This window comes from Lygodium microphyllum, chromosome 13, assembly GCF_053477565.2.
Source record: "Lygodium microphyllum isolate KBCC chromosome 13, Lygodium_microphyllum_v1.1.10, whole genome shotgun sequence".
Lineage (NCBI taxonomy): Eukaryota > Viridiplantae > Streptophyta > Polypodiopsida > Schizaeales > Lygodiaceae > Lygodium > Lygodium microphyllum.
Genome location: NC_141147.1, coordinates 151840804 through 151864216, shown reverse-complemented (window position 1 = coordinate 151864216; position 23413 = coordinate 151840804). Strand labels below are relative to the sequence as shown.

The following is a 23413-nucleotide window of genomic DNA, read 5'->3' as shown; positions in this document are numbered from 1 at the left end:
AACCGTTTTCATGCAGGTCTGTAGCACTTTTCCAAGTCATACCAAGTGTCGTGCCACACAGTGACTGATGAGGCCATGAGCTTACTGAACAAAAACAGAAACCAGCTCCGAGGGATCCATGGAACTTCTCAGCTCTTGTTTTGCAAGCGCATGCACAATGATAGCACTTGCTGGTCATTTCGGCCATGGATGCTGGTAACCAAGAAAGCATAAAGCGATTCCACCAGCAAAACCCACAATGACTCAACCTTGATAACAGGTGGGGAAAACACAATGCAACACAAGCAAAAGCCAACAAGCAAAGAGGCTGAAGCCCCAGTCCCCTCCCCCACCCCAAACACATACCTGTTTCTTTGATGGAAAAAACTACTCTATTACTGCACACACAAACTTTGTCTTGTAGGACTTAAAACTACCACAGTATGTGTGTGACATCAGAAAACTTTTCAACTTACAGGAATCTGATCCAGTCGCTGCAAGTCACGTTCATCGTTGAGAGGCCGCACCAGAGTGAAGCAGTCACGATCTGGAAAAAGGGCTCGTATAGAATCCCTTATCTAACAAAAAAAACAATGCTAGTTTAACTACAATCACAATATGAAATCTTGAATCAAACAGCATAATAACAACTTGATATGGCAGCCCTAATCCTACATTACTTGTCAAATCATGGCATGGGAATGAATATAAGCAGTTTTTGAGCAACCCATACCTCATTTCTTGCAGCAATTGCTTTCCCAACTCCAGATAGAGGCTGCAGTGCACCTTCTAAATAGTCCCGAGGGCTGATTCTTCTACCATCCTCGGTTAGGTCCAGATAAAAATCCTATGACAAGTCCATCAAAAGGCACAAGAAGTATATATTTATGCTAAAAAGATTTAGAAAGACAACACATAAGCCATGTATGATCAGAATCATCATGGAATTTTCAAAAATCAACTTCATCTTACTAATTAAAAGCCTTTGCAGCTTAAATCATTCAGCATTGTCACGCTTCAAACTTAGCAAAAGAGAGAAAACTCCTCTTTGGAACTTCAAAAACCCACATAAGGTCACTCAGTAAAACTAAGAAAACTACCTAAACTAGATTGAGAAATCTTCACCAAATCTAAAGTCAGTGAAATAGATCCATATCCAGAAACAGCACATATCAGGTAGACGGAATGTCCAAGAAGTTTGTAGGCATGTGCACTGTAGTGAAGTTTGTGTTACTAGGGATCACAAAGTCCTCAATATGTAATAGTCCTATGATATGAGCCATGAACAGATTTTGTACTTCCATCATCCATATCAGGGAGACTATACCTCCAGGTCTCACCTAAATCCTTGTGTGTGTGTGTGTGTGTGTGTGTGTGTGTGTGTGTGTGTGTGTGAGGCAGGGCTGTCCTCTTAGTGCTCTTTTCTATGCAATTGTGACCCATCCTCTTCTGGTATATCTTGATCACTTAACAAACACAAGCCAGATGACTGGTCTTCAAATCCTAGGGGCTACATCATTGTTGGCACAAGCGTATGCTGATGATTCTTTTTTCATACCACAGAATTCTCCAAGGGACCTTCGCATGCTTATGGCCACTCTTTCACTATATGGTCTGGCAATGGGATTACATGTTAATTTTGACAAATCTAAATTGCTTCCCCTCAAACAATGTGACTGGCACTCTATTCTATGGCCTGGTCAGGTGGTGCTTTCCACAGATATTGTCAGGCATCTAGGATACCCCATAGGATGGCATATCACTAGGAAAATGCAACTGAAATGGATTTTCCAAAGACTGCAACATAAACTGGAATACTGGAAGATTTCTACTTGGCCCCTTCATGTCAGGCTCAGAATAGTACAATCCATTGTGATGTCTTAGGTCCAATTCTATTTGCCTTTGCTGCATTGGTTATCCAAGGATATCTCCGCTTTTATGTCTCAAGCTATGGAGATGCTATGGAAGACAAAAGCTGCTGTGAAAGCATTGAGACTCATGAGGATGGAAATGGTGTGCTCTCCAAGGATGCATGGTGGACTAAATATCCTCAATATAAGATATCATGTCCTTGCAAGGAAGGCTACCATGTTGAATACTTTCTTCCGTCACCAACAGCCGTGGACTTGTATGCTAGCATCCATGTGTGCCACCATGAGCACTTCTGCATATGGTCATTGGATTACGGATTTCTCGAAGGTTGTCATTGGCAGATTTGTGGGCAGAATACCTGGCTGTCCTTTCTCTACTGCTTTGATACTTGATTGGAAACAAGTTCTCTCTAAGGTCAAATGGGCTTCTGATAGTTGTTTGGGGACAAACTCCATGCGAAAAGGAAGCATTCATTGGAGTGCCATTTTTGACATTCCTCTTGCTTTACAGGAACCTGTTCGGGCATACAATCTTATGAAACTGGGAATTAGGTACATACAAGATGTGGTGGATGATCGGGGATATACTTTATCCTTTCCTCGGACCATGACCTCTTATGCATTGGGAATTCATCATAGGTTTATATGGAAGAAAATTGCTGATTTACTGCATCCCTTTCTACCAATTCCACCTATGCTTGATACAGACAGGCTTATGGATTGGCAATTACAGCCATCTACTACATGCATTCGTCCTATCTCTCTTTCTGCCTTAACTTCCATCAAAGTATACAAGCTTCTTCAGCCTGCCGCATGGATTCAGCAGCATGCTAATTCTCTGTGGCAGTTAACGAAGTCTCTTGCATGGTGGCGGAAGAATCTTAGGATGCTCTGGAAGTGTAAAATGCCACTGAAACAAAGGCTTTTTCTTTGGAGATGTTTGATAGGCACAATGTCAGTGGGGGTCACACTTGCTAAACGTCACATTGCATCATCCACATGTCTGAGATGTTTGGCTCCCTCAGAGACTGTCCCTCATTTATTTTGGCATTGTCCTTGTTCCAGGATCCTCCTCAGGAGAATTTCAGATTCGCTTCCGCTTCGTTTTCCAAGTCATAGCTTTGGGAAACATTTCTGGCTCTTTGGCAGATTTATGCGTTCTTTGTCTCAATACTCACTCTTTCTTTTTTGGGTGAGATATTGAGCTCTTTGGACAATCTGGAGTGATCATAATTTGGCATACTTGGGTCGCCAAAATCACCAACAATATGAATCCTTCCGAGCCTCACTGCGGCAATCTCTATATGATGTCAGCTATGAGGGTGACATGGACGCTTCCTGCATAGAGCTTTTCTTTTTATGTTTCTGATTGTTTGGGATAGCCCCCTTCTCCGGGGGTCCCCAGCTTGTAAATTTGTGAGCACATAAATATACTGCACTGGATATTACCAAAAAAAAATATGTATGTGTGGTATGCCAAATTATGATCACTCCAGATTGTCCAAAGAGCTCAATATCTCACCCAAAAAAGAAAGAGTGAGTATTGAGACAAAGAACGCATAAATCTGCCAAAATCACCAGCAATATGAATCCTTCCGAGCCTCACTGCGGCAATCTCTATATGATGTCAGCTATGAGGGTGACATGGATGCTTCTTGCATAGAGCTTTTCTTTTTATGTTTCTGATTGTTTGGGATAGCCCCCTTCTCCGGGGGTCCCCAGATTGTAAATTTGTGAGCACATAAATATACTGCACTGGATATTACCAAAAAAAAATATGTATGTGTGTGTGTGTGTGTGTGTGTGTGTGTGTTGGGAGGAAGGGGGGGAGTAAATATCAAAAGGCACAATAAGTATATATTCATGCTAAAAAGATTTAGAAAGACAACAAATAAGCCATGATGGTCAGAATCATCATGGAATTTTCAAAAATCAACTTCATCTTACTAATTAAAAGCCTTTGCAGCTTAAATCATTCAGCATTGTCATGCTTCAAACTATGGCAAAAGAGAGAAAACTCCTCTTTGGAACTTCAAAAACCCACACAAGGTGACTCAGTAAAACTAAGAAAACTACCTAAGCTAGATTGAGAAATCTTCATCAAATCTAGAGTTAATGAAATAGATCCATATCCAGAAACAGCACATATCAAGGAGACGGAATGTCCAACTGCCTAAGCTCCAAGAAGTGTGTAGACATGTGCACTGTAGTGAAATTTGTGTTACTAGGGATCACAAAGTCATCAGTATGTATTAGTCCTATGATATGAGCCATGAACAGATTTTGTACTCCCACCATCCATATCAGGGAGACTATACCTCCAGGTCTCACCTAAATCCGCGTGTGTGTGTGTGTGTGTGTGGGGGGGAGGGGGGGGGGGGTGGGGGGGGGGGGGTTGGTGTGTGTGCATAATGGATGAATTACCTGTTGCCCAGAAGCTTCATTTGAATTTATGGGCCGTTCATTTAACCAATTGAACAGTCAAGACTGCAATGAAACTTGAATGAGCAGCTTGTTAAGATATGCTAGAGTCTGCAAATAGAAAACACTCAAAAGTGTACGGACATGACTCAAACACACTGACAAGAAGGCAAAAGAAAGGAACAAGAAAGTAAGGAATGAATGAATGAATGGAAAGAGTGTGATATACATGGAGCTCAAGGGGCAGATACTGTCCAGCAGTCACCGTCTCTTGTGGAAGCAAAGGGAGGGAGTGTCAAAGTATCGTCCTCTGAGAATGAATCTAAATCACCAATGACGATGTAGAAGCAATAGACTAAGGTTGAGGATGATGAAACACAGCAACAGAGGGTCTGTCAATGCAGTAAGTCTGATGTAAAAGGATAAGGATAGTAGGGCAACGGGCTGGCTTTCGAACTGCAGCAATATCTTGCCTGGAACAGCAAAATGCAGCAGTATACAGCCAGGCAACAGCCTCTAGATGTGTACGAATGATAACAATGATGCAGATTGTTATGTCATGCAGGAAAGGCAGCAAAATGCAGATCTGCAAGTGACGAAATCAGCAAATCTGGATCAAATACAGCAGTGATGTACCTACCGTGTTGCAATGTAGGACAGGTCATCTGCTAAATAGGAGTCAAAACACAGCTGCAAACAGGTTGTGGACTGCACCAAATGAAGGTGAGGGGGCTGAACACCACAGCATAGAAGGGCTGAGTGTCTTTAGAGGCTGGTGAAACCAACCTTCGTTCTTGGAAAGGGCAGTAATTCCCTGATTAAGCACTTAACTACAGCAATCAACAAACGAATATAACTTGAAATGCACAAATCACCTTAATAGTCTCAGACATGGACACCCTGTTAGCCCCAAAACTAAGCCCCTTTCAGTATTTCTTTACCTTGATTGCTAATGGAAGGAGTACAAGCTGAGATTCACAATCTCGTTTGTTGTTCCAAAAAGCCTCTTTGTTGTGGCAACAATTAGCAATCAATTCGGGCAAATTGCCCCTTGATTTTTCACCCAGAACTTGCACAAATGGAACCACCAACTAGCCAAATGCTGGCCCAAATTACAATGAATGGGTTGGCATCTGAATTCCCTTACAATTAAACAAATTTCAGGTGCTGAATTCAGTGTACAATGCCTTTACCAATTGGCATGGGTCTCAAGGTGGCTGTCAAACCCTAATTACTGCAAAAATTTAAGGTTTACAACAGAGATTTCCCTGCTATCCACCAAATTTAGCTGAGATCTGCTCAAAATGGCTGAGAATGAGAATGGGTTAGAAAAGGTAAGAGAAAGCCAAGATGAGAGAGAAACCTGATTTCCTTCCCAAGAAAACCCTAAATTCTACTTGTTACCTGCTCCAGCCTGCATTTAATGCAGTCCGACACCTCCAAAATGTTGTCACATGTTCACAATGCTATTGCCAGACCTTGGAAGGTGACTCCCTGTTGTGCCCTACTTATTGAGGCCCTCAAATGGCTGTCTTCTGCAGCAAATTGCTGTTCTCTAATTCATAAAATGGAGCAGCAACTCTCTTTCCCCCTCTCCCAAACTGTAAACTAACTGAATGGATGAGACCCAACCCCCAAAAACTTTTTCTCAATTTGCATGGGCATTTTTGCCAAGTGGTAGCCTTCTAGACCCATTTTTCAGCATTATCCAACCATTTAATTAATGTTCAAAATTAAATAATCCTGAAAATTAATTTCGATCCTTCTGACCTTGCCCAAATTTAAATTTACCCATCCATAATTAAATTGGCTAGGCCATTTGCAACCTGGAGTGATCCCCAACTTCTCTATTGACCTTTAGAGTGAAATTAATTAATTAATCAATACTAGTCCCTAGTGTCACCACCAACACTTATTGGCCAAATAACTATCCCAAGGTCAAAACTCACACAAACTAACCCCCAAAGCCCAACTAGCATAACTTATCATAACGTTTGTCTTTGACACCCACTGCATCCTCCACATCCTTGGCCTATTACCATGAAATAACTGCCATGTGTATCACATGCGTTTAAGTAACCTTACACATTTGATTAATAACTCAAATATTATTAGCAAGATTAAAGCATCTCAAAATTTCACGTCCTTATAGTAGGCTAGTGACACCAGAATGTACCACGAACAGGCTCATAGCACCCTCTAGAGATGGGACAAATGGCTAGCACGAAGTGCCAACTCTACCAATGATGATTGATGAACGTACAATGCTTGAATAAACTCGGCAAAAGGGATGAAAAGTGGTATTTTAAGTCTCTTTTATAGAACATGTTGGAGCAAGAGAAAGTCTAAAGTGTCATACAAACTGTCTAGAGTGTTGCACAAAATAGCAAAAATGCCTTTTTTGCAGCTGTTTTTAAGAGCCAAAAAATGCCATAAATTTTTTATAATTAGAAGGCAGATTTTGTTAGCTAATCACAGCTTCTGTCTCCTATGAGTTTAAATCTTCATGCAGGCCCCCAATTGCCCCTACAACTAGTATTGACAAGTATTGCTCCATGCAACCAACGCTCAAGATCCACACTTAAGAAACTTGGAGTATCCAAAGATCATTGATTTCTGTCCTTTGTGTTATAGCACTCTATTCGACATACAAGTTGGGATGCCAATTTAACTCCCCAAGCTTCTATTAATGAATCAATCCAAGTACATGTTCACTCCGGCCATGAAGTTATAGTAAAAATGAAGAGATCATGTGTTGATACCCACAAGAGATCCCAACTCACAGCTACTAAGGAAGCTGCCTCCCATCATTGTTGACTTATCTTAGCCAATATACATAACATGCCAGAAAGATCATATCCATCCCCAACATATAAGCTTTTGTCAAAAAAGTGTAACGGAAGCGAAGAGACATTGTTGTTATAGATTGCAATGGACACAATGAACAAAAAAGAGAATTGCAAGAACACAAGAACTCGAAGAGACTAAACTTGGGAAATGGAATCCATATACCAAGGCTCCAGAACAATACAATGGCACAAGCAGTGAGTCACCAGCAATATGCCCCAATCTCCCTCTCTCCACCTAGAAGCAATCGTGCTAACAGTTTCATATGATGATGACTAAATAAGAGTGGAGAGGAATGGCCTATAAATAGGCTACAAATGGTGTATCAAAAATGACCAATCAGCCACCAAATAGTAGGCACAAAAATACTAGCAAGCGCGCCATAAATGAATCTAGCATAAAAATGAAATGCACACTAAATAGAAACTCTAATTCCCAAGGGATGGACTCCAATGTACATTGCTAACACCCTCTCTTAGATAATGGGTGAACAATATAATAAAATATACAATGATAATGACTCATCATAATGTCGATGTAGATGTACCAATCCTTTTTTTTTTTTTGCAAGTAAAATGTGGCTGAATATATTACTCAGAAGACTGATTACAACGGAGTGCTCATGCTCAATAGACTAGCTAGAGCTGATGCAATTCACAAATACATCATGTATACAAGCCTCTAAAGGTGGTCTGGGGGGGATGGGGGCAAGAAGCCATGGAGGGGGTGTGTATCGCCATCTTGGGCTGCTTGCTTGCATCATGAAAAACAGGTCCTGGCCGCCCCAGGTGTCCAGGAAGTGAAAACAGAGCTCCTGACGAGCCCGAGACTTGCCCTACACCTCATCCCATCGACCGCGAAGGGAGTGGATGATGGAAGTCCAAAGCTCTGCCAAAGTTGCCTGTACTGAAAGGCACTCCCCACCAAAAACCGCCTGACAGCATGCCTTCCAGATGTGCCATCCTATAAGACTCCCTACGATCTCCCATACCTCTAAGCAGTCTGTTGTGGGCTCTAGTACTTGGCGGCTAGGTAAAGCCTCCAAGCCAACCACGGCGCAAGCCCCAACCTAAATGATGAAAATCATGTCCTGCGTCCCAACCTCATACAAAAGGTGACGGCCCTGGCTAACTGCCTGCCAGCAAAAGGCCCCCCACAAGATATAACCAAGGCTGGGTGCCACATGGCAGAGAATACGGCAGGCACCTCTCCGCACGAGTTGTGCCACCTCGTAAGACCAAAGGCAGTGCTTCGAGGCTTCCAAGAGCTGCTGTGGGCAGCGCTTACACCCTCCATCCTACTGCATTTGGGCCAACCAACTCCCAACTACCAGACCTCCATGTACCAAAAGCCAAAGGAAATACAGCACCCTCCTCGATCTCCAACCGTCCCAAAGGCGGCACCAGAAAGTCCAACGAAAGGCATCTGTGATGTTGTGCTCCACCAAATGTCTGCTACGCGAACGCGCCCAATTCATGTCCTCTTGCATTAGTACATGTCTACCAATCATGGTTGTGTACTCCAAGAACCTCAGTGGCTTCTCAGTGACCGGAGTGGCCCGCCATAACCACTCTCCAAGGTCCCACTCCAACTCATCAAGTGGCTTGCTCTCCCATATCCAGAGGCGCCACTCCCAGAACTCCTCCCAGAGCACATAATGGTTTAAATGCCATGTCTTCCCCTGGAGACCAACCACACAAATCCTCCTCCAAGGAAGGACAACGATCCCCTCATCCTACTACCCTCTGTCAAGGACCAAGTGCCCGCTATCCTACACGGTGAAGAAAATCCCGTAGGGGGCGCCGCCCACTCTACCTATCACCTATAGGGAGATATCTGTCAATGAGAATGTAGTGGCCCACACCTCACCAAGCTCCACCAGCTCTCGAATTGAGGGATCAAACCACTCCTGAGGGATCGCTGAGTCAATCTCCCTTCTCCTCACCTCTACTCCTCGCTGACAACCTGACGCCTGTTGCAACATCTCCTAATCCGCCATCTTGTACACCTCCCCCCATGTCCTGATAGTACGAGTAGGGCCAGCCTCCTAACCAGCCCACTAGATGTGGGGGTGCTCGCCAATCTATATCTCGTCCTGGTCTCTGACTTGGGGGTTCCAGACCACCAACTGGCGGTCTATCTCCTCCTAGCATTCTGGGGGCCTCTGAATTAAGGCCTTGCGAAGGCCCTGCCACACACAAGGTAGGCTACAGAGAAAGAAAGATCTGAATGGCTTGATCTAGGCAGTCGTGAAGATCCATCTCAAGGATCGCCTCCAACCACCACCAAGCCTCCATTTGCACTCCTAGAGACCCTCCTACAAAAGGACCTTCCAAGTCTACCCTCCTAGTGTGAGCCCATGGACTACTAGCTTTCCCCAAAAGGGCCAAGCTCTGGAGCTTTGGGTCTATGATCCCAAGCCCTCCCTCGGACCGATGCCAAATGATGGTCACCCACTTCACCTTGGCTCGAGAATCCCTAGAACCATTTGAGCTGGCCCGAAGAAAATTCTGCACTGGGCGGCGAAGTTAAACCACACAAGACGAGGAGAAGCACCAACACGAGGCAATGTACCAAGTTGTCGCTAGGAGGACCTAGTTGACCACCAGGGCTCGGCCTGCTAAGGAAAGGTGGGCAGTACTCCAATAGGTCAGCTTCCGCCTAATGCAATCGAGGACTGGAAGAAACTACTGGGCAAAGAGTAATGTTGAGTCCCACTTGGAACCCTAGGTATCGAATGGTCTATCCCCTACACACCCATCTGAACCCCAAGTGGATGTCCCACTCTGTATTAAAGTCCGGGTCTGTAAGAAAACCAACCGACTTTCACCAGTTGATTTTCGCTCCAGCTACAATGCAAAACACCTCTAGAGCTAGTCTCACTCTTTTCAACATCAGCTCATCGTCCTCTATATAAAGGGTGGTATCATCTCCATACTCTGAATCTAGCAACTTTGTCTCCTCCCTCATCGAAAGTTGGAGGCCACGTAGCCCTCTCGCACGTAATCGGAAGAAGTAGGACATCGCCTCTACAAAGAGTAGGAACAGATACAAGGTAAGAAGACAGCCCTACTAGACAGACCTCTCTAGCCGAAACTCCTCCCCCCTCCTGCCACCTATGAGAACCCTGCTAGTAGTTGATCTGTAAAGTGCAAAAACCTCACAAATCCATGCCTGGGGAAGCCCAACCTCACCATGGTGCCCTCTAAGAAGTCCCAATCAACCCTGTCATAGGCCTTCTTGAAATCCAAGAGTAGTACAGTCAATCCCTGACCACTGTGCTGGGTCCACTCGATCGCCTCGAAGAAAGTGAAAACATTGTCTAGGATGCTCCTATCCTAGACAGAACCTGTCTGTGTGTCATGAATAATGTCTGGAAGCATGCGGCAGAGTCGCCTACCGATCATCTTAGCCAGTGCTTTATAGGCCATTGACAACAAGGTGATCAGTCTCCACTGGGATAGCTCCAACCGGTCTCCCCCTTTGGGGAGGAGACTACCAAGACCTGCCGATAGACTCCCTGGCGTCCGTCCTGAGCTGAAAATCTCCTAAAAGGCCAACAGTAGAGGGTCTTTCACCACCTCCCAGTAGGTAGTGAAGAAGATCTTCGAAAGACCATCCTCTCTTGGGCATTTCTGCCCATCCTATGCATGGAAAGCCTCCGCTAATTCATTCTTTGTGAAGGGGTCTATGAGGGAACGTCCCATCACGTTTGTGACGAGGGATGGAATGCAATCCCAGACCTGCTATCTACAACAATGTCCCCTAGCTGATACAGCCTCCTGCTGAAAAAGTTTTCTGTAGTAGTCAGTGGCAATCTCCATCACCTCATCTGGGCTAGAGAGAATCCTCCCATACTGATCACGAAGGCTGTAAATCTAATCTCCTGAGGTGCGAGGCTGATGCACCTCAAAAAACTCCTTGCACATCGTGTCCCTCTGCCACACCCAAAAGGTTGCTGAGGTACGGAAGGAAAACTCCAAGCACCTATCCTCAAGACTAGTGCGGGCTACTCGTGCGTGCACCTCTGGCATGTGGAGAGTGGGATCCCCTGGTGCCTTCTGGAGTAGTCTCTGCATGCCTGCTAGGTCTCACCGAAGTACTCTCTCCTCCTCCTAGCTCTATTGCCTGGCCTGTAGGGCTACCTCCTGGCAGATCCTACTCAACTCAGCTAAGACCTCTGCAACCTCTTCTGCAATCCGGTCCCTCCTGTCCCACTCCATAGTCCAAAGCCGCTCAATCAGCCTCCTCACCTCCTCCCTCATGTAGATCGAGTCACGGATCCAATAGGATCGCATGTCAAGGGCTGAAGCTGGAGCATCAAGAGTAAGGAGAACCGGGCACTAATCAGACAAGGTGGTACCAACCAACTGCCCTACCTGGCCTCCTCGAGAACACCCCCACTCTCCCACATAAAACCGGTCCAGCCGTTCCAGGAGAGCTCCCCCCAGCCGCCTGTATCCCCATGAGAAGTCCAGTGACCTCTCCCTCCTATAAAAAGTTGGATCCCGCCAGGCATCACATGCTCCTACCGCAAGGAGGAAGACTTCCCATGCCTCTTGCTCCTCCCCTACCATACCTTGGTAGTCTCTGCCTCTGCCTTGCTAGTCCTCTGGGGCTTGCAGTTTATTGACGTCTCCAACAATGCAAAAATCCACCTCTGGAAGTCCTGCTGCAATCTCCATCCAGAACCTGTTGCATACCCCAACCTCCGTAGGAGCGTAGACATTGAGGACTCCAAGGCATGAGTCCCCCATGTCCAGTCTGATCCATAGGACCCTCCTTGCCACAATCATCACGTGGTCACGCACATAGGCGGTAAGCCTCGAGCCAATAGAGGTGCATACGCCTCCACTCCTACCGTGGGCACCGATGGAGTACTCCCAGTAGATGTGTGAGCTGCCTAGGCGGGGGTGAGCTTGTGGTCCTGTAGAAGTAAGATGTCGATCCGTCTAGCAAGGGCAAGCTGTAACTCCTATCAAACAATCAACTTCCTAAAACTACATGCCCCACTGTAGTGGTGGCTATTCACATTCCAAGATGCTAGATGTAAACTCATAGGGAAGCCTCTAACTGGCCGAACAGGCATCTATTCGGTGTGGAAGCTATTGATGAAGAAGAAGAGCCATGGGGCATGCGAATGCGCTTTGCCGCAAGCCTGGAAGGTGAACTCCATTCCCCCATGGTGGCTCTCAGGCGGGCCATGGGGGTAATAGATGCTCCAAGCTGTACCACCGAGGCATCTATCAGCCAGGCAGGGAGGCATGACTCTGTACATTGGTAGAAGCAGGCAGCCTGTGCGAGGGGCCACTCGATCACATCCATCGGTACTCTCCACTATGGAGGGGCTCGAAAAATAATGCTCAGATGTGGGACCTCAGCTCCAACCCACCAGTTAATGTCCATCATGCATCCTGGCCACTCCTGGGAAAAGAGTGTCAGTCCTCCTTCTCCCATCCACTAGGAGATGTGGTCTGCAACAACCTGGCCCTTCACCTCCTCTATCTGTGTCATCATCCAGTCTCCTAAATCAGAGGTCTAAAGGAAGAAAGCATAGTTTGGTCCATCCGATGGAGCTAGTAAATGGACCTTGCCGCTCTTTGACTTGCGGATCACGAAGATCCCCACCTCTAGAGGTAGTGGAAACTCTTCGCGCTCCGCAACTCTCAAGTAGGACCACGGACCATTGCCGAAGAACTCCTGTGGGAGCAACTGCGCCTGCCTAGGGAAGGTGTGGCGGGTGGCTGGGTCAGATGAGCTAGTGGCTCTGTGGGGGGGAGGGGGAGGGGGAGGGGGAGGGGGAGGGGGAGGGGGAGGGGAGGGAGGCGAGGCTAGGCTACTGGTGAGGAGAAGATATAGGCGTATGGGGCTCATCACCCCCTGTGGGAGGGGGGGTCACATATGCTAGATGAGGATCGGGGGACCTGAGAGGACAAGAAAGATTGTGGGGAGGAGGCAGATCGGGGGATGGTGGGGTGCTCAAAGGTAGGAGACGGGTCTGTGTAAGTGTGTGTGTGTGTGGTGGGGGGGGGGGGGGGGGGGAGGTGTGGCCTTAGAAGGGGAAGGCTGTGGGATAGGGTCGAGGGGTGATCCATGAGGAGGGGGTGGGTGTGGGGGTTGTGGAATCTCGAGTGCGGTATCTTGTGACGTCTCCATGGGTGGTGGAGGTGGAGGTGGAGGTGGAGGTGGAGGTCTGTGATCCTACTGGGTGGGACGAGCTGGGGGGTGCAACGACAGACCCTCCTGCTCTTTGCGGCCGTGGCTGAGTCTGAGGGGCTGGCTAAGGCCCCCCCTACCCTCTCTCTCTCTTTGTCGTTGCTAGACCCGTGTGAAACCGTCAACATCAACCTGCAGTCCTGTCAACGGAGCCGCCTTGGCTCCGAAGCGTGTGCAATCTGCTGATGATGCCCAAGGTCATGGCATCGCAGGCACTATCCTAGCTGCCCAGTCACAATAATCTTCTACCTAAAGGAGTGTTTGTCTGCCTCAATCTCCAGAAACTTTGGTATGTTTTTTGTATCTTTCACAACCACCCGTACCTTTGGGACTCCAGCAACTGTAATTGTATCAACAAAGGAGGAAAGCAAGACTATGTCAAAGAGCCGTCCAAAGTCCTCCACTAATCGACAATACTCTACCACCAATCCAGGGAATAGTAGAGTGACCGGGTGTCTACGAAACTTGTTGTGGAGCGTGAATTTCTCCACTATGAAGCCACTATACCACGGAACCATATAGATGACCCCCTTCGTGGAGGCATAAGGTGAGCTATCCACTAGCTCACGAACTGCATCCGCAGAGGTGAGTCAAACCATGAAGATCCTTGACCCATGAGAACTATCTCCCCGATATGTGTTGTGCCAATGTATTAGACCTTGAGAGGAAATTGGAGCCCTTAAAGGCTACATGCGTGGAGTATGGATGGACCAGCGAGCATAGATAGCTGGAGGAAGGCTCAAATTGTGGAGGTTGGCCTTGCAAATGTGGCATCAATGATTATAGATAATGATGCAAGCAATTGCAACTAGCAAGGACTTATACATAGAGAAAATTTCCACTCATCTATTGGGTACCATGTGGTGAGCTAAAACACGCTTTACAACTGATTAGCATTTTTAAACAACCCCAAAACATGCTTAATTAGTTTAAAAAACACAAATTTGGTACACGGTTCGAGAGACTTTCAGTGGTCCCCCAAAACCCTAATTTTTGGGGCACCCTTCTACTTTTATAAATAGAGAGGCTCTCCACCATTCAGCCTTATCACTTCCGTGCAGGTTTTTCACCCTTGGGTGCAAATCTCAGCCATCAATCTCCCACCACGTGGCGGTCCAACCTTCCTGACTGCTGCCATCACCTTGTCTACTCCTCAACTGCGGCATCCTATTGCTGCATTTTATTGTCGTGTTTTACTGTGGCATCCTATTGCTGCCTTTTACTACCACGTTTAACTGCGGCGTTCTACTACTGCCTTTTGTTGCTTCAGTGACATCATCAGGCATCATCATCCACAATCGCCTCAATCTTCTCACACTCTAGTGATCAGTATTTGGTGTTTCTCTCACTCCATCCCTCCGACTGGTGGAAATAGCACTTAGCCCTTGAGATCCACCTCTAATGGACGTCACTCTCTGACACTTCATTGCTTTGCCCCTGGGCATTTTATACACTCTTACCTTCATTTATAGCATTCATTCACTTCAGAGTTTCTTCTCTCCATGTTTGTCTCAGTGTTTGAGTTTTGTTTTATATTCATGTTTTGTGTTTAGGATTTGAGTTTTGCTTATCTCTGTCTGAGTCTTTGTGTTTCAGTCTTGGTCATCCATGTTGCATTTCCTTAGTGCAAACCCTAGCATATCTTCACACCATGTGCATCACACTCTATTGATCCTCTTATTGAGGACAAAGGGAAGCTTGGATGGGTACATGATGTGATAAAGAATTTAGAAGGCTGAATCTTTTGTGAATTTTGTATACTGCACTGAACCCTTTTTGGTAATTTTTAGGGCCAATTATGATATAGAGTTGGGAAAGTCTTCTAGTATTCGATTTTCCTATCTTTTCATTGTTCTACAAAAGCTAGCAAAATGTCGAATCGGATTAAGGCACATGATCATTGATTTGAGGTGGCTTGCATCATTGCATGGCCTCAAAGGGAGACTTCTAAGAGATTCTTGTTTGAGAATCATCTTTTGGCATGATGCGGAGGCAATCACTGCGTTCATGGAACCTCTCATTGTTGCCTTGTGACTTTCTGACTACACCATGGGTCTTATCTCCAAATTCATAGACAAAGTTTGTGGTGCCTTTGATACATGTACACTCATCTTATGCCCCAAGTAGAAAGCTTTATTTCCAAGCTCTTGGTTCATTTTGCATTTGAAGTATTTATAATTCAATGTACTTTTTTTAGAACTTTGTACTTTGAACTAATCTTCCTATCCACTTGGAAGATGGATGAAATCAAGAGAATATGGCAAGAGAGATGGGATTGGTTTCATTGCCCAATCCATTATTTACCAACATCTTGCATCCTTATTGGAGGAAGGGATAAAAGCATGATCTTGAGCTCAAGTCAAGATGGACTACTTATCTTTGCAAAGTGAAGTAAATTCCCATATTGGAAGACATGATTGAGGGGCAACTTGTGGCATATAGAGATCCTCTTGACCCTCACTTTGGTAATGAATGTACTAGCATTTGAGATTCACAACTCAAACCTATTACTTTTTGGGAGAAGCACGGTAACTCATGCCCTCAGCTTCAACACATTGCCTTGAGGGTTTCACCACAAGATTATTCATCAAGAGCTTGTGACAGAATCTGGAGTTTATTTGCAGCCATGCACATAGAGAAAAGAAGTTGTTTATCTCCCAATCAACTCAAGCATCTAGCTATGCACACAAAGAAAAGAAGTTATTAATCTCCCAAGAAACTCAAGCATCTAGTTTATGTGAACTCAAATCTAAGGCTCCTCCAAAAGAGACAAAATTGCAAGGAACCAAATGAGATCAACCCCCTAACTCCTTCAAGGTGGAAATTCATTAGAAGAATTGTTGCATCTTATACAAGAGGATGATGAGGTGTGGTGCTTCCTTGCAACGGAGAGAGCACAACTTCAACATTGGACCAAGTCTGGGACCAAGAATGCCGATGCATCGATTCCAACAGAAGGCTCTAGTAGGCTGGTAGTAGTTAGTACTTGTGAAACCAGTCTTTCTCCTCGGATAGGGTGGTAAATCCCTGATTACAACTTAATTACAGCAACAAACAATAAATGCAAATCTGAAAATACAAATTTACCTACTGATCTTGGACAATACACACTTGATTGGCCCCAAAATTGACGCCCCTTTTGGTATTTCTTTAGCTTTATTGAAGAAAAAATTGACTTACAATGGGATTCTCCCAATCCCTTTCGGTATTTCAACTCCCCTTGCAAGTCTTCAATCTATTTTCCCCCTTGATTCGGGCACTCAATTGGCCTTCACCCACTTCATAGACGATGGAAATGCCCCAAATTCAATGGCTAGCTAGTCCTCCATCTAAATTCAGCTGAAATTCACATTTAGCCTTGTTGAATCCAAGCCTTGGAGCTTCCAATTTCTGGCATACTTCCCAAGGCTGCTGCTAAACCCTAATTTATGCTGTAAATTAGGGTTTACAACAGAGAAATTTGCAATTTCTCAACCTCCAAGGGTTCAAATAATGAGATCTTCAAAGCAAGGCTGTGAAATGGCTGGGAGATGAGAGGGAAAGCTGTAGAGAGAGAAAATTCAGAGTTTTGTTGCAAAGAATGATTGAAAATCAGTCAAGTGCAACTGCTGCCCTGCCACAACAGCATATAGATGCAAAGAACTGAAGAAAATCAGTCATTTACAGCTGTTGCCCTGCCTCAACAACCTGTAGATGCTATCTCCTGCTGTTGATTGGTCTTCTTTTGCCCCTCACTACCTCAGAAGGTCCTCCAATGGCTGCAAATCAGACTAGCAACCTCCCCTCCCTCTCTCTTGCAAGCTGAATTTATAGAAATGCCTCTCTCTAGCCTCTAAAGACGTTTTTTAATCTTGCATGGGCATTTTTCACAAGTGACAACCTTCCCAAATGGTTTTTCCAGCATTTTCCATAATTAAATATTCATTTTCAGTCTTAAAATACTGAAAATTAATCTAATAATTATTTTGATGCCCTAAAAAATAATCTGACTGGCCAATAATTAAATTGGCTAGGCAACTTCCATTCCCGAGTGTCTCTGCGCCATCTTTGACCATCAGATTGGCGTTAGGTACCATTAAATGCCACTTCTCTAGTGTCACCAACTGGCACTTATGGCCAAATGGATGACCTAGGCAAACAACTGGCACCAGATACCACCAAGTACCTGTGCGGCATAACTTATAGCAACTTTTGCCTTTGACATCCCGTGATTTCCTGGAGTCCCGCGCTTGTAAATTTACTCTAATCCCAGTTACATCTCACGTATGCAACATTTACTTAACCATGTGATTAAAAATTAATCCACATGTTGGGTGAGGTTTCAAAAAATACATGTCCTCATGACAGCTTGACCTATTGTCATAGAGGATGATTAGAATGAGAGTGAGAGGGATGAGTATGAGGATGGAGCCCACAATGATCGTCATGATGACGATGATGATGATGATGACGACATAGAATCTAAGTACTGACTCAGGAGGGCTAAGGATTTTGGATGAAAGACTTACTTTTCCAAGATTTTGTTTAGTTATTGGACTCTGTTATTGTAGTATTTATTCTTGTCTTGAGAGTTGACTACATGACTCTAGTCTCATTTGTGAGTTATCTATTATGTATCAAGATTCATGATTCATTTTGGATTTTCACACTTCATCATATTGTTTTGAAATGAGAATCGCAATGTTACAACTTGATCCATTTCGGCTATAAAACATGTCTTTCAATTTTCTTTGTGTGATATGTATGAATTATGATGTTTGGCATTTGAATCATAGTATAGCTTGTCTAAAGACTAAACTTTGACATGGACTATGATTTTGACACTTCATCATATTGTTTTGAAATGAGAATCGCGATGTTACAACTTGATCCATTTCGGCTATAAAACATGTCTTTCAATTTTCTTTGTGTGATATGTATGAATTATAATGTTTGGCGTTTGAATCATAGTATAGCTTGTCCAAAGACTAAACTTTGACATAGACTATGGATGTATATCATGTTACTCTCAATAGACTCTAGTCTCTCATGATATCACTTATGCTCAATTGGCCTATGTTTCTTTAAGAGAAAGTTCCATAGAAGTTTAAACTCTATTTCCCTATTTTAAACCTATACAAAATCCCTTTATAGAAAAACCTACGCTTCTTTGAAAGAAACTTACAAAACACATTTCTAGCATTTTGTTTCTAAACATTTCTAATGTTTCTAGCTTCTATGAAAGAAATGCTACTATAAATAGATTATTATTAAACAACCTTGTGAAACACACAAGTTGGCACTCAAACTCACAGAAGGTGGGTAGTTGTGGCATGAGATAGTTTGCTGCATCAACAAAATATTAGTTGGCAGATTAGTTAAAAGTAAAGTGCCTTGGTTATCATTTGAATTTGGAGGGCTAATTATGGATTATTTGTCATCTCAATACTCAACCAACTAGACTTTCAAGTCATCATTCTCAGTGATTTTGAACTTGTCGAGCTCATGATCAATGTTCTACACTCCAAATTGGGATTGGTTCAGTGCCGGTTGAGACATCTTTGGAGTGTCTTTGAGTCGTAGGGTCATGAATGTTTAGCCTAACGCTCTTGGGTTAATTAAGTTGTGCACGTATGTGGTACACATTTAAGATTAAGTTGAATGTGAGTCACAATGACAAGCGAACCTTAGCTTGGACAGTGGGAAATATCGGTAGGACTTGTGATGAAAGGAGTCGATGGGTGCCTAGGTTTGATTTGGTCCAAAAATATTGAATATACCCTTGGAAATGACTTTTGGTGTCATGAGGTTGAGAGAATTAAAACATTTAATGACTTGGACTAGGGTTTGCCAGTGTTTCAACACTTTCAAATTCATACAGCTTAGGAATTTAAAATTGGGACTGGGCAATGGCCAAAACTTGGGCATGGCCATATATTTTTCAGTTTATTAAATTATAACAGGCTGAAGAATTAGTTCCAAAGTTTGAGTTTCCATGGCCACGTTTGCCCATGGCATGCAGCCATAAACAAAATTGTGCAAGGCCAAGGGGAGGAGGTCCATTTTGGGCAGTTTTGGGGCAAAGACAACAGCTGATGCATAATGTGGATAAATTGACAGCAATTAAGCATTGTTCTCGGTAATATGACAGCAGGAAAATCCTAATTCACAGCAGGCAACCTGATATAAGGCAACATCAAGGGCAGGCAACAGCTGTAGAAGCATTGTCTGGGCTAGCAACAGCATTGAATGCATCAATCAAGGCAGGCAATCAGTTCATGAGCCTAGTTTGATGGAGGTGACTACCATTTTACACATTTATTGCAAAAGAAAATCAGAGATTTATCTCTCCTACTATTTCTCTCTCCATCATACCTAATGCATGTGCAATCTGGTGAAGAAAGTTGATGATTCAAGTATTAATAGTACCTTAAGTGTTGCTGTTGGGATTTTGCTGATCCAAGGCTGATCCTAAGTAATTAGTAAGGATTAAGGTCTGTATGGCTGCCATATGATGTGTACATGCATGCTTTAGTGTTTTGTGAAGGTTGTTTCCGTGAATTCAGTTTGTGGGCAGTAGATTGGGTGAACACTGAAACCACAGTCAAACAGGGCTGATTTGCATGCAATTGAAGAATTTTCAATTTGATTCCTTAGGATGCACAAACAAGGGCAAAATTAAAAATTCGGGTTGCATGTTGCAGAGAATAGCAAGTCGTTCTAAAATTTTGAGGGATTGAGCCTCAATATCTTGGAATTGAAGGGGATTTTAGTTGATGGAGCTTGGGGGGATTTTGACTTCTCAGCTTGGTCTCGTGGGAATGATTTAAGTTGAATGAACTTGGACAAGGAACAGCATTTACAGCAACATGATGTTCCAAATGTAGGTAATAAGCATAAACAAATGATGCCAGTGGGGCAATTGACATATATGCAAGGCCAACTTGGAAGTGCCAATCCAATGCTTTTTGGACAAATGGGCATGCATGCAATGATGGGGCAGCCATGATACTTTGGTGGTGGCACTAGTTTCCATGCTATGGTGGGGCAAGGACCGCATATGGGAATGTATGGCACTATGATGCACTTTACCTTGATGTGTTTCAATTAGAGCCAATTTTGGATCGGGCTCTTTCAGAGGTCAACAACGCATAGAAGGTCCAAAATATCGCCTAATGCTCAATGGGGAGGTTGCATCTCCACTCCCCTAATGATGGAGAGCTCGGTTCTGTAGTGGATCTCGTATGTACTTGGTTTGCATCCAGGGTAATGTATGCTAACAGTATTTCTACCATTGGGACCACTCTTCAGTATACTAGTCATTGTGAGTTAGTAAGTAGATATGTACGATTTGCACCTAGACTCTAAAACTATACATTTGCAAGGTTATTAACGTGTATGGAATACATGGACTGTACATTTGATGTGATGTACATTTGCAAGGCATATATGGAATACATGGATGATATACAATGTACATTTACAAGTGATGCATAAGAAGTACAATTGCATAAGTTACATATGGTTTGCCAGTTGATGTATGCTTTATATAACTATCATGTGGTACACCATTGCTATGAGGTTGTTTATACTAAGTTTATGTAGTATAATGCTTAAGTGGTCAAAACAGTATTGGGTTTTGGCATGGAGATACCCCCTTATGGTTCTAACAGTGGTTATGATTCATGTGTGTGGATTGTAATTGGTTTAAGTGATTGGAATTTCACATCCAAAGGGCATCAGCATGGTTAAGCATTAGGTGCACATGTTGTTTGACTACAATGCCAACGTGTATTTCCAATAGTGGCAGTGGATGCTTTGGCACATTGTAATGCAATCGAGGACAATTGCAAGGATTTCAAGGGGGTTCTTTGTCACGAGGACATGAAATTTTATTACTTTGCTTCGCATTTAATTAAAAGTTAATCAAATGTGCTAATATGACTTGTGCATGTGAAATGCAAGTTGATTATTTCACAATGTGAGACCCAAGAACTTGAAATATCAATTTGCGCCAAAGGTAAAAGTTGTGATAAGTTATGTCTCACAAGTACTAGGTGGTACTCGATGTGAGATTTTGACCTAGACCAATTTGTTGGCCACTAATGTCAATGGTGAAATTAGAGATTAGGCATTAATTAGTTAATTAATGCCGATCTAAGGGCTAATAATTGCTCAAGGATACTTGAAAGACAAGTTGAACTAGCCAATTTTATTATTAGCAAATGAGATTAGAAGGCTACCACTTAACAAAACTTAATTTAATATTCTGAAAATTAGTTTAATAACCTAGATAATGTTGAAAAATGGGATTAGAAGGTTGCCACTTGACAAAACTTGCCCATTGAAGTGGGAAAAATGTTTCTAGGGGCTAGAGAAAGTCCAACCATTGTGAGAGAGAAAAGGCTGTTAACGAGCAAAAAGATGCTTCTAATGTAAATTGCAGCCAACAACCCAAGATCCTTCTAGTGTAGGTGACAACATACAAGAGGAGGCAACAGCCTTACTAGTGGTCCTAAGCTATAGGTAGCAGCTTCCATGGCTATTTGAGTAGGGCAACAACAATTTTCCAAACTTGCTAGCAGTGAAACTTTGAAATTTCTCTCTCTATAGTAGTCTCCAACTGCCATCTCGCAAGTTATCTCAACAAAATTCAACCATCTGAGTCATCAAAGGTGGAGATTTTGGTTAATATCTGTTGCAAAACCTAATATACAGCACAAATTAGAATTTAGCAGCTGCCTTAGGACATGTGCTCAAAATTGAGGGACTAGGAGTTGAATTCCAGCAACTAAAATTAAAGAATTTCAAGGAGATTCAAGAGACCAACCAACTAATATCAAATTTGGAGGCTGAATTTGTCTTTCTGGGATCAAGGTGAAAGTCAATCCCCAAGAAAACCAAGGGGCAATATTGGTTTAAAGACGTCCGGGTCAGTTTTGATAGCAAGAGACACTTGGATTAGCAGAGAAGATTAGAGAATCTCGATTGTACACTATCCATTTGCAATAAAAGTTAAGGAAATACTACAAGGGGCGCAAGTTTTGGGGCCAACAGGTTATCCATTGTCCAAGATTAAAGTGGTAAAGTGTGCATTATCAATTTATGTGAATTTTATGGTTATTGTGAGCTTAATCACACTATTTACCACCCTATCTAAGAAGAAAGGCTGGTTTCATTGGTAACAAAGGACTTGATACATGCTATAGATATGATAGTAGGACTTCTCGCATGTATATTGAACACAGTCACATGTGAAGGCTTTCCAAAGCTACCTTATCTACTAATTACCATCATGGTTAGTCACATATTGGCCAAGCTGTAGGCCTCCATTCTTGAGCTTTTACTGTTGTTTTGTGAATTTCTGCAAAGTTGATACCATTCTCAAAAAGCAACTTGATACGTAGGCTACATGACATGGAAGTGTCTAGGGAGTTCATATGGGGAATTTCAGCATTATATACAAGGGTGATTGGCAAATCATGAAGATCTTAAGGTCTCTTACCACATATTCATTTCATTATAAAGGTGAAGTAGGGGCATTCTCTCTCCTCGATGGACACTGTTTGGGTGAGCACAATTAATTAAACGTGCATATGATGGATGGAGATCCAAAGAGAGATGCTTGCTATCCATGATTTCCATGATGGTCATATAAAAGGCTTTAGTTCCATGCGAACTCTTAGAGCTCAATTAGAGGGGCTACACCAAGTGTGGTAGAGGCCCTTACTAGATCTGTACCACTCATATATAGCCTATGGGAGTTATCCAGACATAGATAAGCATAACTGGCTATTGAGTCCTCATGACAACTTACTAGAGAGGGAGATACTTCACATTGTTCCATACATCCCCAAGAGCCCATATGCCAAATTTGTCAACTAGAGCCAAAGATGGAGGATCATTCCATTTGCCACTATCCCGACCTATTATAAGATTCAAAGATGTTTTCATTGCCGCCTTGGCAACAAGTTTGGGCCACTATTGAGAGTCAGGGATTACACAAAACAGCAATGCTTGGGCCTCCTTTCCTTGAGATACGATGGCTTAAAAAGACTCTCCTCAAGAGCAAAGCAATAGCACACCAATGGCCTATCTAG

At 43.5% G+C, this 23413-nt stretch overlaps 1 protein-coding gene and 2 pseudogenes across 1 annotated transcript in view; 2 read left to right on the top strand and 1 right to left on the bottom strand.

Moving 5' to 3' along the window:
* LOC148027357 (uncharacterized) overlaps positions 1 to 23413 on the bottom strand; it is a 99705-nt gene that overhangs the window by 59911 nt on the left and 16381 nt on the right. Inside the window, exons 5-6 of the mRNA XM_087691925.1 lie at positions 713 to 826; positions 456 to 557 (exon numbers count right to left, since the gene is read on the bottom strand). Coding sequence (XP_087548051.1) covers positions 456 to 557; positions 713 to 826 — 216 coding nt within the window. The remainder of the gene's footprint in view (positions 1 to 455; positions 558 to 712; positions 827 to 23413) is intronic.
* LOC148027359 (uncharacterized) lies at positions 1930 to 3219 on the top strand (annotated as a pseudogene).
* On the top strand, positions 15572 to 16357 carry LOC148027358 (uncharacterized; annotated as a pseudogene).